This window comes from Babylonia areolata, chromosome 27, assembly GCF_041734735.1.
Source record: "Babylonia areolata isolate BAREFJ2019XMU chromosome 27, ASM4173473v1, whole genome shotgun sequence".
Lineage (NCBI taxonomy): Eukaryota > Metazoa > Mollusca > Gastropoda > Neogastropoda > Buccinidae > Babylonia > Babylonia areolata.
This window is the reverse complement of record NC_134902.1, coordinates 31,646,383-31,666,339: the sequence shown is the minus strand read 5'-3', so window position 1 is coordinate 31,666,339 and position 19,957 is coordinate 31,646,383. Positions and strand designations below refer to the sequence as shown.

Sequence of the window (19,957 nt, the reverse complement as noted above, 5' to 3'; positions counted from 1 at the left end):
TGAAGTACCCAGTAAACACCCAATCCCGGGGCTCCCAGTAAGGGGTGAAGTACCCAGTAAACACCCAATCCCGGGGCTCCCAGTAAGGGGTGAAGTACCCAGTAAACACCCAATCCCCAGGCTCCCAGTAAGGGGTGAAGTACCCAGTAAACACCCAATCCCGGGGCTCCCAGTAAGGGGTGAAGTACCCAGTAAACACCCAATCCCGGGGCTCCCAGTAAGGGGTGAAGTACCTACTAATCCCCTAATATATGGTGAAATTTGTGCCAAAGAGGGGTGGGGTGTTTACAAGGGTAGTCCACAGTACGTGCCCACACAGCCGTCTGACAGTTGTGAAGGAGTGGGGCGGGGTGGTGTTTCAGGCAAGTGCTGGATGGATGCCCTGGAGCTGGCCCTCAAGTGCACCAACCTGCTGAAGAGGTCCATGACCCGGCTGGACAACACTGCTGACACTGCTGCTGACCTCGACCTGGAGCGCTCCTCACGCCATCCTGGGGGGGTGGGTGTGTTTGGGTGGAAAGGGAGGGTGGGTGGTGGGTGGGGGGGGGGAGTGAGTGTGTTCACGGTTGTGTAATGGAGGGGGAAGGGGGAGTTTGAGTGTGTGTGTTGGAGGGAAGATAACTGGGTGTGTGTGAGTTTGGTGGATGAGTGTATTTGTGGGTGGATGGGTGACTGCATGAGAGTATGTTTGTGCGCTAGTTATGAGTGGATGTATGTGGGGTGGGGGAAGGTTTGATGGCATGTGTGGTTGGGTGGTGGTGGGTTAGTGGATGGGTGTGTATTAGTTGATGGTGGGTTTGAGTGTGTGGGTATGTGTGTGGATGTGTGAGTGTGTGTGGGTGGATGGGTGAGTATGGGTGAGCGTGTATGTGGGTGGATGGGGTGAGTGGGGGTGCTGGGGGGGTAAGTGTGTGTGGGGGGAGTGGATGGGTGAGTGTGTGTAGATGGGTGACTGTGTTTGGGTGGACAGGTGAATGTGTGTTTCTGTGTGTGAGCATGCATATGGCTGGATGGGTGAGTATGTGTGTGTGTCTGAGTATGTATATGGGTGAGTGAGTTTGTGTGAATGAGTAGATGGGTGAGTGTATGTGTATATGTATGAGCAAGTGGATGGGTGTGTGTGTGTGTCTGTGTGTGTGAATGATTGGATGAGTGATTGTGTATATGTGTGTAGATGGGTGAGTGTGTGTGTGTCTGTGTGTGAATGGGTGGATGGATGAGTGTGTGTGTCTGTGACTGAATGGATGGATGAGTGATTGTGTGTGTGTGTCTGTGACTGAATGGATGGATGAGTGAGTGTGTGTGTGTGTGTGAATAGGTGAATGGGTGAGTGTGTATGTGTGCATAGTTGTATGTGTGAGTGGTCACAGGAATATGGTGATATGGCTGTGATGATGATAATGATGGTGACAGGAACAGGGTGATATGGCTGTGATGATGGTGATGGTGGTGACAGGAACATGATGATATGGCTGTGATGATGATGATGGTGACAGTGAGATGGCTGTGATGCTGATGATGATGATGGTGACAGTGAGATGGCTGTGATGATGATGATGGTGATGGTGATGATGGTGGTGACAGGAACATGATGATAGGGCTGTGATGATGATGATGATGGTGACAGTGAGATAGATGGCTGTGATGATGATGATGATGGTGACAGTGAGATAGATGGCTGTGATGATGATGATGGTGATGGTGATGATGGTGGTGACAGGACGTGCCATGGCAGCGGAGCAGCCAGTGTGAGGACGACCCCAGCAGTCAGAATGGCGGGGAACACCTGCATGACGGGGACAGCGACACCTTCAGCCACAGCTTCAACTCCATGCGGGCCCAGGAGCGCAACATGAACGATAGCGACCTGGAGAAACACTTCGCCAACCAGGGTAGGCAGGGGCGGGAGGAGGGAAGGTGGGGGGGGGGGGGGGGGGGGGCGGATTTGCAGGGGGTTGTTGGTGTCCAGGAGGTGTTTGGGTTAGGGAGGATGTAGTTGTACGAGTATTTTTCTTTGTGTGTTTGTTGGAGTGTGTTTCTGAGTGTTGTTATATGTGTATTTATATGAGTATTTCTTCCTGTGTGGGAGTGTGTTTGTGAGTGTTGTTATATATGTATTTGTATGAGTATTTCTGTGTGTGTGTGTGTGTATTGTATTGTATCACTCCCGTTTTTTATCAGAACAGATTTCTCTGTGTGAAATGTGTGTCCCTAAGGAGAGCTCATCACTACAGTGCAGTGCCACTTTTTCTTTCTTTTTTTATTATTTTTTTTTTATAGTGTGTTTATGATGTTGTATGTATCGTTGTGTGTGTGTGGTGTGTGTGTGTGTGTGAGAGAGAGAGAGAGAGAGACTGTGTTTGTGTGAGTATGTGTATGTACATGCTTAAAACACTGGATATCGCTCTACATGGGAAAGAGGTAAATCATCTCCTGTTGAATCTCTTCCAGTCATTCTGAACAGTTTGCAGAGACTTTTCAGCCAGCTGCCAAACAGGGAGTGATGGTGAATGAAAATACCTTTATTAGAAGTAAACTGAGCACCTTTTGGACTTGTATAAATGTAGAGTTTAACAACCTATTGGCTAGCACTCACAGGGCCAATTTGTTCAGGGATTGGGTTGCATACATTTCTTGTCTCATGCTGGTAAGGTGGGTGGTACTGGAAAAAGTGTGAGGAAGTGGGCAGGCAAAGATCCATACTGCAGGTGCTGTCCTGTATGAAGATTTTTCTCAAAGTTTTTTGGAAATATTTCAGTGGTTGTGATGCAGAACTGGACCATGAATCTTTCAGTACACGAAAATCTCAACAGGTACTTTCCCAGAGGCAAAATATCCAGTGACAGGTAAACATGTGCATTCATGCAAATGCACACACACACAGCACACACACACACACACACACACACACACACACAAATACCACACTCAAGTATCAGTTACGTGTCCTATTCTTTTATGTTACACAGTCACCAATAAAACAATGGCAGCATTCTGCAGCAGAATCAAATCATGCTTGAACACCAGGCTGTTGGGGATAGAATGACTTGTTGTCATGACCACCTCAGCTTCAGCTCATTTACATCTGTGTTGGTTTATTTTGGCACCAGATATTGTCTGTCAGCATGTGTGCTCCTTATGCTTTTGTTGATCCTAATGAATCTCTGTGTGTGTGTGTGTGTGTGTGTGTGTTGCATTAAAATTTGATGTGTATGGTGTTTGTGCAGATGTATGTGCACAGCCATGCATTTCAAAAGTGTTTATTAAAAATTCCTCTATATGTATGCATATATGAGTACATATTTATGTGTACTGTTTGTGCCTGTAGCCATTTGTGTGTATTTACAGCATGTGTAAATTCTTTAAGTTTCTCAAATACCACCACTATAATGACTTTTCTTTCAACATTTCAAGTGATGTACTAAACCCGAAAGGCCAGCTTGCTTGTTAACCCAACAGGTGTGGAGGAATTGTGTGAGGTAGACTGGACACCTTATTAAAGGAAACAGATGAGGCCAAAGGAATTGATAGTCATGTTCAGACCTCACCTGTGCAGGATAGTGATGGTGACAGTGGCCCGATGAAGAACTGTGGACGGTTGGTACTGCTGGAAACAGAGGGCACGGCACAGCCTTTTGAGTAGCTTGTTCCCAGTCGTTCAGAACCTTACAGCACTGGTTCTCGCCCTCACAGTCCAAACTGCTCACTGAAGGCAACTGCAGCAGTGAAGAGTCTGACCTCTCTGACCATGTTATTTAGCAAGGCATGTTTTTATCCATCCAGTCAGCACCATCCAAAAGAGGTGTGGGTCAAAACAGACAGCCTCAGTCTGCTGGTAATGTTAAGAACCATGGCATTAGTACAGGCCCGTGAGCAAGAAGAAGGCTCAGTTCATGTCACTTGGATATCGGACTTCTCTGAATGTGAGCCAAGCAACAGGACAACATCAGAGTCCCTTGTCTTCCCATTGTTCAGCCTTGCTCAGACTGACCCAGGGCAGTGCAGTGCCAGCAACCATTCAGATGAGGTTTGTCAGTCTTGTGAGTTTGATGGGAAAAGTGCTGGATCAGTCAGGGTGAGATCACTGGAAGGCAGCAGGCTGAGTGAGACAGCATCAGATGAGTCAAGCATGGATTGCTGTAGCTGGAAGACCATCATTCCTGTCAGTGAGGAGGAGAAGTGGAACAACATGGACACTGATTGTGATGGGGAATCAGCGGGTTTCTCCAGCCAAGCACAGTCACCGTTGTCCAGTGGCTGTGATGTCTCTGGTCCTGTCAAGCAGTTTGTTTTGAATGGAGAAAGACTGTCATCTGACAGACCCCCTGCAGCATCCCATACCTCTTGGTCTTTGACCTCCACACCCAGAAGCATGAAATTGTCAGGTGGCTGTCATGAGCAGAATGTGTCTGGGAAGCCAAGCCAAAGTTCTCACAACAAGGAAGACTGTGGTCCTAGTGGTTTACATACCAAACATAGTTCTGTTACAAATGCAGAGCCAAATGATGACACAGATAAACAAAAAAATAAGACAGGTGATAAAGCACAGAAATTCAAAGATTGTAGTCTGGTTTTGAATGCTGGAGAGTCAGAAGTCTGTACAAATAAGAAGCAGGCAGGTGGAGAGGACAGCAGCACGAAGAAAGCTATTTCTGGTGGAAAAGCTAAAGATAAAAAAAAATGATGGCATCAGAAGTGAAAGACAAATCTGTAAAGAAGACAAATGACCTTGAAGTTTTGAGCAGAAATGAGAAATGGGATGAAAGAATGGAAAAGGCATGTATACCTTTGTCAAGGACAAATAGAAACCTGTCCAAAGAAGAGAAAGAACATTCTCATCAGAATAAAGACTACAACAGGTGGAAGGATGGTTTGAGTTTGAAAGTAGGTGTAAAAAGAAGTAGAGGACATAACAAAAAGGCAAAAGATATACAAGGGAAAGAGAAACGTGACCATGAAGAGTCATCCAGTGAAAACAAATATAAGAAAAATAATATAGGTAGTCAGACTGCTAATGAAAGTGGGTTTCTTTTCGTAAAGGAAGGATGCACCAAAGCACATAGTAACAAAACAGAACAGAAAAGAGAGACAGTCCAGACAGACAAAGGCAAGGATAGAGAGGAATCTGTAGGAAATTGTTACTTAGAAATGAGTACTCCAAAAGGAAACACAAACTTGAGAGAAACCATATCTCAGGCCAAGCCTTTGGCACCAAGCAAAGCCTGTTTCACACGATCAACATCTCCTAAAGAAAACCCATGCACCAGTCTGGCGGAGGTTGAACACCTGAAAACTGCAGCAAAACCTTTCAGTGACAGTTCATTCGGTCAGCCGGATTTATCCTGGCCGTGCCCTTTGTGCATGACTAAATTGTATAAAGAGGTCATACAGGAGTGGTTCACTGTTTATCAATGCAAGAAGACCAGTGAGGAGAGTTGATGACGCTGGTGGTGATGATGCTACACACCTCTGGACTCCATGCCTTTTGGGGAAGCGTCCAGCAAACAGGAGTAAGACCTTTGACACCATCACAGCAAGTGCCGCAGAGGGGCAGTCAGCCTGTGACTCCGTGAAACAGAAACGATGCCTGAATCTCATCAGTATTGGCACCCAGACCGACTTGACGTCAGTGTCAACTTTGGGGTACCGCGATCAGCATTGGAAACCAGAGACCATTGGGATGGAAGATTGGTCCCGTTCCATGGCTGGAGGACAACCAAAACACCCAGTGCTCTTGTGCCAAGAAGCTGCCCTGTCCAGCTGTGACCAGGTCACCAAAACTGTCACAGGTGAGTCCAGTAAAGTGGACCAAACACTGAGCAAAACACAAAGAGGTTTACAGAAAAGAAGATAAATATGTTCTTTAAGAACAAGGGCAACATATATCAGAATATTTTTTTGAGGTTTGTGCATGATTTTTTTTTTTATCACAGATTTGTGACATGAGATACTAAATTTGAAAAGAATGAATGGTTTCAATGAGCTTTCTTTCACCTGTGTACTTAGAGCAATTAGAATGTTGAACTTGTTATTAATGAATCAGATGTCATAAAAGACATTGAAAAAATAATGATGATAAAAGGCCTCAGTAGAACATATCCTAATCTACTGGATACATTGGTATATTTGTGATCTGGTCAGGGATGCTGACTTTCTCTCAAAGGTAGTTTGATAAGTTCAGTCACTCTTACAGAGCAGACATTCAGATGTATTGTGAATGCATGCACATATATGCTTATCCTGTTCCTAGTATAAGCTTGATCTTTCGCACAGAGTAATAAGACGTAAAAGGTTACTCTACCTTCCATTGAAATTATTTCATATTGAACCTCATTTTGTGAAGCATGTCACATATTTACAGGAGCTGGGAAAACACGAAATAGGATATTAAAAAAAAAAAAAAAAAAAAAAAAAAAATATATATATATATATATATATATATATATATATAAAAGTGAATGAAAATTGCCAGCCTCAGGAATTGGATGCACTGGTATGGAGTGTGGTGTATTTGTGTGCACATATGTGCATCATGCATAATAATTTGCGTATTACCTTTATCTTAATGTTTTACATGGCTTTTTTTCTGTGCTTGGTTCCATGTACAGTCACTGAAGGCCAGCTGCAAAACCCGGCCTTCAACCCAGCAGCTAAGACCCCAAACCAGGTCAGCAGTCAGCCCAACTGGGAGGAGCTGTGTGATGCTGTGCTGATGTTCAGGGTCAGGAAAGTGCAGGCACAATGCTGGGCCCAGGAACTGGAAGAGAAGGACTTACAGCCGAGGTCTCTGATAAAGAAAAGCGGCTGTAAGACAAGACAGTGGGCAAGGAAACTGCAAAAAAACACTTCAGTCGACAAAGAGAGAACAGGACTAAAAATATTTTTAAAGCACAAACCACCTCAGTTCACGAAGAGAAAACAGGATAAAAAATTATTTATTTTAGATTTTAAAATGCGACTAAAATCTCTGCCAGAACCAAGCATTGTGTGATCCATGACATGAGAAGAAAGGACTTGGAGCTGAATGTACTGTTAAAGACCACAGAGCATAAAAAGACAGAAGGATGACACAGGACAGGAATGCTGCACTGATGCACAGGATACAGTGGAGTGTGAGATAAACAGGGAAGTTGGCACACACACAACTGTGACACAAACAGAAAGTGAGACCGGAGGAAATCTGATGACAGGGACAGAGAGCCTGTCACAAGGAATCCAGATGATACTCCGGTGCTTGGTGCAGAGAATTTGAATGGAGAGCTAGGCACAAAAAAGACGAGCAGGAAGACAGAACATGGTACAAAGAATTTCAACAAGAACAGAGAGCATGGCACAAGGAATTCAGATAGTACTCAGCAGCTTGGTACACAATAAGTATGGCGCTTGAATTAGTACGGTGACCACCACACAGAATTAGTATGGCGCTTGGTACTTTGCACAAGGAATTCTGACAAGAGTACAGAGCTTTACACAATTTATGTATCTATTTATCATATATATATATATATCTTTTTTAAAAATTTTATTTGTCAGTGACCTAACATTGACAGTTCCCTGTGGACTGCAGGGACTGGGGCAGAGAACCATGGTGCGGACATGTAGCGGAGAGGAATGAGGGGTGGGGGACTTAGTGAGTGGCAAGTGTGTAATGCCCCTGAAACAGTTGGATGATTGTAAAACAAACAAAAATTGGACAGAATCTGAGACCTTTACAGCAAACCTTGCCTATGATTGTATACACTTACTTTTGAACAACAAGTAATGCTGGAAGAATTCAATTAAAAATCAGAACAAACCTTAGATATGTATTTCTTAGAATCCTAACATTAACATAAAAGAACCACATTGTGAGAGTCTGATGGATATCAAATCCATGAACAGAAATACCCATCTCTCTCTCTCTCTCTCTCTCTCTCTTTCTCGTACACACGCACATGCGCTCATGTGCACACACACACACACAGTCACACACACACTGCACCACACACACCACACCACTCACTCCACACAAACATACACAAACACCAAGTTTTTGTTAATTTGGGTCCTGTGCTGTCTTGATTAATTGAGAACTCATGTGTACAATTACGGTTGCTACATTGGATGGCTACCGATTTTTGTTTCTTTGTGAGGATAGTCGCTAATATATGTCAGAACATTTATTTATTTATCAGTTATTTGTTTCTTAAATTGTATTTAAGTTTTTCTCACTTTGTACTGTATATGCATGCACATGTTGAGGATGAGAATTTTTGCTGCACAACACCAAAATGTGTATAGACAGACACAAGACCACAATAAAGCCATATATAATCATCACCTTCATGAGATACTAAAGGAGAGCAATTCATTTGTCCATTTTAGTTTAATGTACACACTGCGGACATTGTATATTTCTCAAGGAATATCATTCAGAAAAAGTTGTTTAAAAATAAAAAAGAAGAAATACCCAGGACATGCAGATTTTTCTTGAAGATTGGATGAAAATGGGTTGTGAAGCAAAACTGAAAGGACACGTTCCCCAAACTTGACACAAAACGGAATCAGTAACAAATTAGCAACAACAACAAAAAGAAACAACAGTGATAGCAAAAACAGCAGCATGATACAAGTGCATTTCCTGATCACAGCCATTAATAAGGAAGAAACTGTAATAGCAACAAAACATCTGAAGCAAGTGTGTTTCCCTGTCGCAGCTTCATAACTTCGAAATGACTCGGCTGCACAAGAACTTTCATATTTGGCAGCAGCTGAGCATGTCGATCTGGTTATGGAGAAGGAGAGAAAGAGAGGAGGGGTGGCAGGTGATGTGTCCATTGGGCGTGGAAATGGGGAGGTGGTGGTATGTGTTCATCGGATGGCGGTTTGTGTGCACAAATGTGCATATATGATTATGTAGTCAGTACAGTGACAGTACAGGAGCTATTTGAATACTGGCATATTCTTTTCTTTTTTTTTCCCTTTTCTTTCCTTTTTTGTGTATGTTTGTGTTTTGTTGTTGCTTGTGTTTTCTGTCTGTTTGTTTTTGTTTTCTTAACAGTTGTCTTTTTCTATGTGTTTTTTCCCCCCCTTCCATGAGTGTTTTGTTGTGGTTTTTGTTGGTTTTTTTGTTGATTTTTTGCTTTTTCACTTTTTTCTTTCTTTTTTGTCTTCTTTTTTTTCCTGATTTTTTCATCCTTCATTTTCTTTTGTTCTTGTGTGTGTGTGTGTGTGTGTGTGTGGTGTGTGTGTGTGTGTGTGTGTGTGTGTGTGTCCTTTTTCTTTCTCTTCTTTCTTTTTTCCAGACATAATTATGATTCAGCTGTCCATTTGTGCACAAATATGGTGTTTTGGTGTATTTGGGCAAATTGAAACAGGACCAGTAAGCCTGTTCAGACAGGAATAATAGGATATGACGAAACATTGAGAGGAGGAAAGACGGATTATTTTGTTTGTTTGGGGTTTTTTGTTGTTGTTTTTTATGTACGTAAATAGGTGGAGGATTCAGAGAGACTAGACATTGGTTATGTCTGTGCAGAGAGGAATACTGTATGAGAAAAATGTAATTTGATCATGGATTTCTGATGTTTTACTGGAAACAGACAGGACTTGGAATGTGATTTAATTATGTACATTGTATCTAGAAGAGGGTGAGGACAGATATGTTATTTGATTTTTTTTTTTTTCTAACAGAATCATATATATTTTGAGATATGCGTTTCTCGATTGGATGAAAAGAAACGATATTGTTTGAAGGTATCACAGAGAGATTAAGTGAGAGAGAGAGAGAGAGAGAGAGTATGTATACATGTATATTTTGTCATCTGTCCACTGACATGAAATTGATATCCTCTCATCCCATCCCTTTATTTTGTTAATTCATATTTTGTCTCCCATTTTCTTGATGGTGTTGCCTGTTTCCATAGTTTAAGCTCGCACATGCATTCCTTCATGAATATGAGTATCATGCCAATTTGTTTAGACAGTCATAGACACCCATGTTGTGTTTTGGGCAGTGAGTAAGTACATGCTACTTTGCTGGGTATGTTATTGAAGTTAGAAAAAGATAATTAGGTTCTCACTTGGGAATGACTGGTTCTTTAGATGTGTGTTCATGATTTCCATGCTTATATGAACACACAAAGAGGGTTCATGCACTTGAGACATTATATTGACATGAGGGATAAAAAATACATATATATATATATATATATATATATATATATATCACCCTTAACAAGGTAAACAGTGGTGGGATTTGAAGCCTTGGGTCTTTACCAACAGAAGAGTCATTGACCTCTTCAGTCACATTTTTAATCTTTTTCTTTCCTTTAAAAAATTTTTTTTACTATGTATTTTACCCTGCGCTTTCTCAACTTTGTCAAGGGTTTTTCAGTCCCTGAGCAGTTTGCATTTTGTCTGTCTTTTCTCTGTCTCTCCTCTTTTTCCTCACGACTCTTGAACAAATGACGTGAAGAAATGCAAGGTGTTTCAGAGAAGCTGGAGCAGGCATGGTCAGTGCGATTGTCAGTTTGACATGTTGTAGTTATGTTGAGGTGGACTGTTGAGTTATGGATCGTGCATTTGTTCAATAACTCATTCACGCTAGGGAAGGATTTGTTCACTAACTCTTTCATGCTGGGTGTGTGTGTGTGTGTGTGTGTTGGGGGGAGGGGCGTAGGAGGGGTGGGAGGGGGGGGGGGGTTGTGGTGAGAAGAGTTGGAGATGAGAATATTGTTTTCACTAACAGAGCTTACCCACCATGCATAGCAGGATAATTCCAAGCATGCATATGTTGCATTGACAAAACTGAACAAAAAAAGCCAACACGACATTGTGCTGGCTTTCATGACGTGACAGTTCTGGTTGCTGAATATTGATTATTCATTTACGTCAATGAAAAGAGGAGTTCTTTTGTTTGTTGTTGTTTATTTGTGGAGTGATGTGTGTGTGTGTGTGTGTGTGTGTGTGTGTGTGTGTGTGTGTGTTTTCCATCTGTGGTTTTGTTTGGCATAATTTTGTTGTTGTTTTTCTTGAAATTGACTTTGTTGTTTCATTTAACTCACAGTGTTCAGTAATTGTTGTTTTGTTTTTGTTTTTATCATTAGAAGTTATGTCACTGGTGTCTGTGTTCTTGTACATTGTGTTTGTACTGACCTGTTTATATGTGTTGTATTGTTCTGTGTTCAGCTCTGCCATGATTTCTGTTAAGGCTGGATGTGTTCATAAGCTTATCATATTGTTTGGAAAATAATATCCTGTGGCTGTGAACAATCTGGTTCATCTGTTCTGACTTTATGGGCAGTTTTCAAAGGTCTCTTCAAACAGAATGATCTGTTGTAAAAGAGCAAAGATGGGGGTTGGGTATGTATGGGAACTATCCAAAAGAACAATACCTTGAATTGATTAATGGTTTTATTTAATGGTGAATATGATCAGATTTGCTGTGGTTAGCAGCTGGGTAGGTTGTGAAATTCCTTGATTTCACTTTTGATACAAAAAGATAATTTATTAATCACAAATTTGTTGTGACAACACTTTTGTTTTTGTTTTTTCCTCAACAAAAATGGAAAGCATGTGCAAAATGTGATTAATGGGAAATAGAGTCACTGGAGGGGGAGGAGGTGAGATGAAGATAACTGAAGATCACAGCAATTCTGTTGTTTTACAGTACGTCAGCCGAAATTATAATGAAGAGATAATACCATCATTTGCACAGTTTCATTGCATAAAAAAGTCTGGTTCATTCTATGTAAGTGTGATTATCACAAACCTTACTTAAGCAAAGTGGCTGTGGGATGAAGGAATGGCAACAGAGTGGCTTTAAATCAGCATTTCTAGGTGATAATAGTAGGTGATTATTTGCTTCTCTGATCAGAAGTCTGCTTGCTCTAGGTGCTTTACAAAATGCTTAACAGTGGATTTTAGACGCATAGTTTTCCAGATCATGCATACACACAGAGAAAGCTACACATCCAGGCAAATATGGGGATAAGGGAGTTCACTGCAGAAACAGACACATGATGAATATTGTATTGATAGATACATGTGTTTATGTAAGTTTGTGCCTGCCTATGTGTGTGTATGTGTTAGGGTAGCTGTTAGATACACATGTATGTTAAAATGTATGTATGCAGTGTGTGTGTGTGTGTGTGTGTGTGTGTGTGTAGTCACATTTTGGTGTGTGTATGTAACATAGATGTAATGTTTTATGTTAACAAAAGTGTTTTTGTAAAGCACCTAGAGCAGATTTCTGGATGGTGTGCTATTTAGTTTCCATTATTATTATTATACAAGTGAAATTGCACAAATTCATGCACACTGTCACACACTCCCACATATATACACAGATGCACATACACACACATACGAACACACCCCGCCACACACAACACACAAACATACATACTTATATACATATATACACATACACTCTCTCTGTCTCTCCCTCCCTCTCTCTCTCGCACCCCCTCTCTCAATTTACATTAGGCATCTGGAAATGAAAATGTCTTAACTGACATTGCTTTTTTTGTCTACAAAGCACTGAGACTGTTGTATATTAGTACAACTTTGATGTATTCTTGTGTTAGGTTTGTACTACTTTTGTTTATATTTGTTAATAAGTAGCGTTCATATCATAAGTAATATTTATTTAGAATTACGTCATTCCCCCTTCAGACAGGGGCTGTGGCCTGATCGGAATAAAACATCCGCATTGGCATTGGCATTTACATTCTCTCTGTCTCTCTCTCTCTCTGTGAATTATTCTCCCTGTGACTCCCATCCTGCCCTTGAAGCACCTCTGTTCTTCCTGCCCTCATAGTCCAGGCTGTTGCTGTGTCTCTGTTCAGGTCTGGATGACGACAAGTCAGAGAGGGAGGACTCGGAGTCCTCACAGTCTGAGCTGGATGAGGAGCTGTTGCCAGGTGACAGCCACCGGGTCATTTCCCCCCCAGAGGAGACCACCTACGCTCCCAACCAATCAGAGGAGCTGGGGCAGGTCAGTGTCGGGTCATCGCAGGTCAGCGTTGGGGTCATTGCTCAGGGCTAAGTCAGGTTTTTCCTAGGGTTGCTGTCTTTTATTTCATTTGCATAGATCCAGACAGTCTCAGATTTTTTTGTGGAGTCAACATTATATATATATATATATATATTTTTTTTTTTTTTAACTCAGGATTATGAACATGAGATTTTTCGTCAAACTTGTGATGTGATTTGTTTTGTTTTTTTAGGATTATGAAAATGAGATTTTTCGTCAAACTTGTGATTTTTGTGTGTGTCAAAGTTGTGCAAAAGTTAGTCACAGAAGAGAAGAAAGCTTTTCCCAGATACTTGGGTCAGGGAGAACTGCCCTTCTTTCTTGCTCCCTACCCCTTCTCCCCTTGTTCTGAATCTGCATCAAGATACTGTTTTTGACTTTGAAGATTGGCAGCTGTAATATTTGTTAATTCTACAACACACACACACACACACACACACACACACACACACACACACACACACACACATGAGCATGTCTTTGCGCACACACAGACACACTCACCACAAACATATACTATGCTAGACGGGCATAATAGCTGAATGGTTAAAGCGTTGGACTTTCAGTCTGAGGGTCCCGGGATTGAATCTCGGTGGTGCCTGGTGGGTAAAGGGTGGAGATTTTTCCGATCTCCCAGGTCAATATATGTGCAGACCTGCCAGTGCCTGAACCTCCCCCGTGTGTATACGCAAGCAGACGATCAAATACGCACGTTAAAGATCCTGTAATCCATGTCAGCGTTCGGTGGGTTATGGAAACAAGAACATACCCAGCATGCACACCTCCGAAAACGGAGTATGGCTGCCTACATGGCGGGGTAAATAAACAAAGCGGTCATACACATAAAATGTTAAATGTTACGTGTTTGTCTGAGTGTGTATGTGTGCGTGCCTGAAATCTTATTGAATGACACAGGAAACGAATGATGAGCACCCAATGGCAGCCGTCGGTCGGCTCTACCCAGGTAGGCAGCCTGTTGTGCAAATGACCCCGTGTTTGTAAAGTGCTTAGAGCTTGGTCTCCGACCGAGGATAGGCACTATGTAAGTATCCATATCAATAGTTGTAAGTAATGAGCAATATAATTTTTTGGTTGTGTGTTGTTGTTTTTTCAGAGTGGGGATGACTGTCAGACGGAGGAGGTGACTGATGAAAACAAAAGCTTGATATGGACTTTAGTCAAACAGGTAGCATGGAAAATCAGATGTTTGCATTTATGTATGTCTATTTAATTTACATGTAGTGCTTTTGAATATGTATATCAGTTTGACCATGTGTGTGTGTGTTTGTGGGGGGGTAGGAGGTGGGGGGAGGGGTCTGTGTGTTGATGTGTGTTTTTTGTTGTTGTTTTTTTCTCTTGTACATGTTTGCACATGCACATTTCTGTGCGTTTCCCTGTGTAATTACTTGAGTGCATTTGCAGAGAAAAGTATGTGAGAGATTATTAATGTATTTTCTTCATGCATGTATGTGTTCCCCCAAAAAGGAGAGAGATATATTTTTTATTCAATTTTTATGATATTACTGTTGAATTTGTGTGTGTGTGTGTGTGTGTGAGTGTGTGGTGTGTGTGTGTGTGTGTGCGTGTGTGTGTGTGTGTGTGTGTGTGTTTCAGCTCGTAAGTAGTCAAATGATTTATCATTTATTTAACTTGTTTTAATATGATAATGAATGATGCGTGGCAGGTACGTCCAGGGATGGATCTGTCGAAAGTGGTCCTGCCAACCTTCATTCTGGAGCCGCGGTCCTTTCTGGACAAACTGTCTGACTACTACTATCACGCTGACCTGCTGTCTGGGTGAGTGCTTTGTGTGTGCATGCTGTGGAAGGGTGTGGGTGAGTTGTGTGTGTGTGTGCTTTGGAAGGGTGTGTGTGAGTTGTGTGTGTGTGCATGCTTTGGAAGGGTGTGGGTGAGTTTGTGTGTGTGTGTGCATGCTTTGGAAGGGTGTGGGTGAGTTGTGTGTGTGTGTATGCTTTGGAAGGGTGTGGGTGAGTTGTGTGTGTGTGTATGCTTTGGAAGGGTGTGGGTGAGTTGTATGTGTGTGTGCATGCTTTGGAAGGGTGTGGGTGAGTTGTGTGTGTGTGCTTTGGAAGGGTGTGGGTGAGTTGTGTGTGTGTGCATGCTTTGGAAGGGTGTTGGTGAGTTTGTGTGTGTGTATGCTTTGGAAGGGTGTGTGTGAGTTTGTGTGTGTGTGCATGCTTTGGGAGGGTGTGGGTGAGTTGTGTGTGCATGCTTTGGAAGGGTGTGGGTGAGTTGTGTGTGTGTGCTTGCTTTGGAAGGGTGTGGGTGAGTTGTGTGTGTGTGCTTGCTTTGGAAGGGTGTTGGTGAGTTCAGTACATGCTTTGGGAGGGTATGGGTGAGTTCAGTGTGTGTGCATGTTTTGGAACGGTGTGGATGAGTTCCTTTGGAATGGTGTGGGTTAGTTGTGTATGTGCAATCTTTGGAAGGGAAAGAGGGGGATGCATATAAATTATGTGTGCATATTTGTGTGCCGGTTTTTGTGGTGTTCGCTTACATGTACACTTTCAGTTTGTCTGCTCATCTGTCACACATGCACTCACACACACACACACACACACACCACCACCACCACCACCACCACACCACACCACACCAAACCACACCAGAGAGAGGGAGAACTGCAGTGTTCTCCATAGTAAACGGCTAGCATGAAAATTGTGTATTTTAAATTTTCATTTTAATTCAGCAGTTGTTTTTTTTATCTCTCTACTTTTTCCCACAGGGCTGTGCTGGAGGAAAGCCCATACAGTCGTATGAAGTCAGTGGTCAAGTGGTATCTCTCAGGCTTCTACAAGAAACCTAAAGTAAGTATTCCTGTGTATGCATGCATGTGTGTATGTGCGTGTGCCTGCATTTGTGTTTTTGTGAGGTACGCTTGCTTGCAAGTATCTGATCATTTTGCAGTCATTTGAAAGGAAAGATTTTTATCATGTTGAACTTCGTTTTGATAGGTGGATATTTTTTTGTTTGTTTGTTTGTTGTTGTTTTTTTGTAAAGAGATTCTTTTCAATGAATCAAAATATTCTGTGTAATATAACCATCTTTTTTTCCCCCACATTTTGAAACCAGTATTTTCTGGTGAATCAAAGTATTTCACATTTGTCAGTGATATTGTATAAAAGAAAGAGAAAAAAAAATGCTCTGCAGAATCTGTTTGAATAATTTTCAATCACCGTCAACCCCTACTCAAATTCAAAAAAAAAATTCTGCCAGTTACAATTAACCCTTTCGCTGCCAGGAAAATAAAATTTAAGTGAAATCTATTTGCCAGGATTTTTTTACAAAAAACGGGTATGAATTTTCCAAAAATTCTGTGCTCTTTGTTATTGTATATATTTTCTGAAAGGTAAATGAATAAAGAATACAAAACACATGCTGTTTTCCCATTTTATATATTTTTAGTGACATGCTGTTGTTTTGAAATAGTGTTTTGTTTTTTGTCACATTTTCAACTTGTTCATTACAAACATTAGTCAGGTATTTTGCACTAAAATATCATATTTTCTGGACAAATGGATATCTGCAAACACAAAATCATACTAGAACAACCACAATATATATATATATATATATTTTAAGAGATAGATACACAGTGCATTGTGACTTATCCAAGTGATAAGATGGACGTGAAGCCACGCCCCCTCAGTCTCCACACCCACACCCCCTCTTCACCCCTCTCACACGGTCACTTGATCCAGTTCTCATCAGACCGCGTTGGCAAAAACTCTTGGCATGGAGTGAGTTAAGGTCTTCCACAAGGTTGAAAATATTTTAACCCTTTGAGCCCTGAGTTCCTGAGCAATTTTAACCCTTCTGCCTGAGCTCCTGAGCCAAAATTTGCAAATAATTGGTATTAAACCCTTTGAGTCCTGACCACCGCTTTACTGGTGGTAGAGAAAAATGACATAATGCCCGGCCACCGGTTGAGCGGTGCGTAAACACTTCAAGCGTGCAGTCTCAACCTGGCCCATCAGGGCAGAAATCAGGGACAAAATGTGTGAGAAAACAACTGTACACAACACAGCAAGTAATTGATATGCTTGATGATTTATCGGAAGTAGAGTATGACAATGATTACTCTGGTAGTGAGGTGGAATTCGAATCAGATGATTTTGCTACAGATAGTGATGTTGAAAATGAATCTGAGCATGCAGAATCAGTTGATCAAAGGAGGCATGTCAGGTTGAGACTCTGCACGCTTCATGGTAAAAATTGATCTTTTTTATCCAAAGCACATGCACAGAACACAGTGAGGGGGCACGGCAGTGTTGGTACTGCGTTCGCTGGCGTCGGAATATTAACGGTTTTTCTGATTGGCTCTTCAATATAAGTCAACTAATAGCAAAACATGACACAAGTGTTAATGCACCACTCAACTGGTGGCCAGGCATTATGCCACCCCTCCCCACCACCGGTAAAGCGGTGGTCAGGGCTCAAAGGATTAAGAATGAAATGGGTCATCAACCAGTGGCCAGGCATTATGCCACCCCTCCCCACCACCGGTAAAGCGGTGGTCAGGGCTCAAAGGATTAAGAATGAAATGGGTCATCAACCAGTGAGAATAATAAGAGAACAGGGTCTGAGGGAGGCGATACTCCCCCCCCCAGCCCCCCACCCCCCCAGATAGACAGAAAATGCCTTATTGCTTAGCTATGCAGTATAACTGTTCTATTTTTAAAGCAGGTTTTAACTGGATAAATTAATTTTGCTTAGTAAGGGGCAAGTAAACCTCCTCAGTTAAACAAAAAAATACCCTCTTGTTGTTTAAAGGTAATGAATTTAGCTTGCCTCACACTGGACAAAAGTCCCTGATCAAGGCCCTACTGTTTACAACTGTTTCAGACGAAGGAGCCCTATAGCGGCTTTAGATAGTTGTGAATTTTGGAGTGGCACCTAATTTACATAATGACGGTATGAGCAAAGAATATCTTAAATGATCTTTCCACTCTTCACTGCAACCAGCAAATGCAGAGTGTGTTGCTGTGTTTGTAAGCAGGAGCGCTGTTTTCACGGTGACTGGTTCATGTGAACAGTGCATGTCAACAGTGGCGTCTGACCCAGTTTCTTCTCAGTCACAAGGCAGACAACAGAATTAGATGAAGGGGCCCTGTCGTGATGATATAATGTTCTGAATTTAATCTGTTTCAAACCCTTTGTGCTTTCCTGGATTCGTTTACAAGTCATCAGTGTGTGCAAATTTCGAACGAAAAATATGGATACTTCCATCATCTCACTGTATGATAGCATAAGAGGGAGGGAACTTTATATTTTGTCCCCAACTAACTTGGTATGTTACTGATCAGTTTGGAAGTTTTCAGTTAATGAATTTTAACATTTGTTTTTTGGCGATTTTATCTCATACCCATACAAATGGGTCAATTGTGGGGGAAGTTGGGGAGCAAACTGGCAGTACTTAATGAGTGAAGAAAATACAAAAAAGAACACTTTAGGTAGGGAATAAAAAAAAATTGTTTGCTTACAAGATCATTGTGTTAACCATGCTTGTGATGCATGTATTAACTGAACTCCACCAATACAGTTTGATACCAAAAAGTGAGGCATGAAGGCTGTGTGTGTTAATGACAAGGTCCTGTGTGTTGAAGTAGAGATTGTGTGTGTTGATGTAAAGAGGTTGTGTGTTGATGTGGTGTATTAATATGGAGGTTGTGTGTTGATGTGGAGGTGATGGTGATGTATTGATGTGGAGGTTGTGTGTGTTGTGGTGATGGCTTGTGTTGATGTGAACTAGAGGTATTGATGTGTGGTGGTAGCTTGTTGATGGGAAGGTGGTGTTTTGATGTGGTGGTGGTGTGTTGATGTGGATGGAGGTGGTGGTTGTGTGTTGGGGTGTAAGGGGGTGGTGGGAGTGTTAAAGATGTGGTGGTGTGTGTTGATGATGCATTGGTGTGTGTTAATAATGTGGTGGTGTGTGTTGATGTGGTGATGGTGTGTGTTAATGTGGTGGTGTGTGGTGTTGATGTGGTGATGGTGTGTTATGTGGTGGTGGTGTGTGTTAATGTGGTGATGCTGTGTGTTAATGTGGTGGTGGTGTGTGTTAATGATGTGATGGTGCGTATTAATGTAGTGGTGGTGCATGTTAATGTGGTGATGGTGCGTGTTAATGTGGTGATGGTGTGTGTTGATGTGGTGATGGTGTGTGTTGATGTGGTGATGGTGTGTGTTAATGTGGTGGTGTGTGTTAATGTGGTGATGGTGTGTGTTAATGTGGTGGTGGTGCGTGTTAATGTGGTGATGGTGTGTGTTAATGTGGTGATGGTGTGTGTTGATGTGGTGTGTGTTGATGTGGTGGTGTGTGTTAATAAGGTGATGATTGCATGTTTATGTGGCAGTGGTGTGTGTGCAGGGTCTGAAGAAGCCGTACAACCCAGTGATAGGAGAGGTGTTTCGCTGTTGCTGGCACCATCCTGCCACAGGCAGCCGCACCTTCTACATCGCTGAACAGGTCAGGGAAAGTGGGGAGAGGAGGGATCAGCGTGTGTGTGTGTGAATTGTTGCTGGCTTGTGCCTGTGTTCTTTTTATTGTCTAATCCACCACATTTTGTCCACTGTCTCTTTATGTGCATGTGTGTGTGTATGAGTTTTTCTTCGTCCTTTCTTTGTCTTTTCACTTAGACTGATATTGGAAATGTCTTTATACGATACACCTGTCGGCTGTTTGAGTATGTATGTGTGTGTTAACCCAGTGTGAATCACGCGCGTGCGTGCGTGCGTGCGTGCATGTGCTTGTTGAGCTGATAACTGTTTGTTCTGCTGTGTCATGTGCTTTTAGTTATAATCAGTTCTTTTGCGCCTCTGATAGGATTTAACCATTAGACTTCAGAGATGCACATGTAAATTTACAGTATTCATTAGAGGGTGGGCTGTGACTCTGAGTCACAGTAAAGAGGTTTCCATGTG

General features: G+C 42.0%; 1 protein-coding gene across 3 annotated transcripts in view; it reads left to right on the top strand.

Moving 5' to 3' along the window:
• LOC143301637 (oxysterol-binding protein-related protein 8-like) overlaps positions 1 to 19,957 on the top strand; it is a 132,633-nt gene that overhangs the window by 70,121 nt on the left and 42,555 nt on the right. For all 3 annotated transcript variants that reach the window (XM_076616064.1, XM_076616062.1, XM_076616061.1), the window contains 7 exons: positions 363 to 499; positions 1,721 to 1,892; positions 12,831 to 12,979; positions 14,133 to 14,204; positions 14,703 to 14,815; positions 15,762 to 15,843; positions 19,404 to 19,502. In XM_076616064.1, the coding sequence (XP_076472179.1) occupies positions 363 to 499; positions 1,721 to 1,892; positions 12,831 to 12,979; positions 14,133 to 14,204; positions 14,703 to 14,815; positions 15,762 to 15,843; positions 19,404 to 19,502 (824 nt within the window). The remainder of the gene's footprint in view (positions 1 to 362; positions 500 to 1,720; positions 1,893 to 12,830; positions 12,980 to 14,132; positions 14,205 to 14,702; positions 14,816 to 15,761; positions 15,844 to 19,403; positions 19,503 to 19,957) is intronic.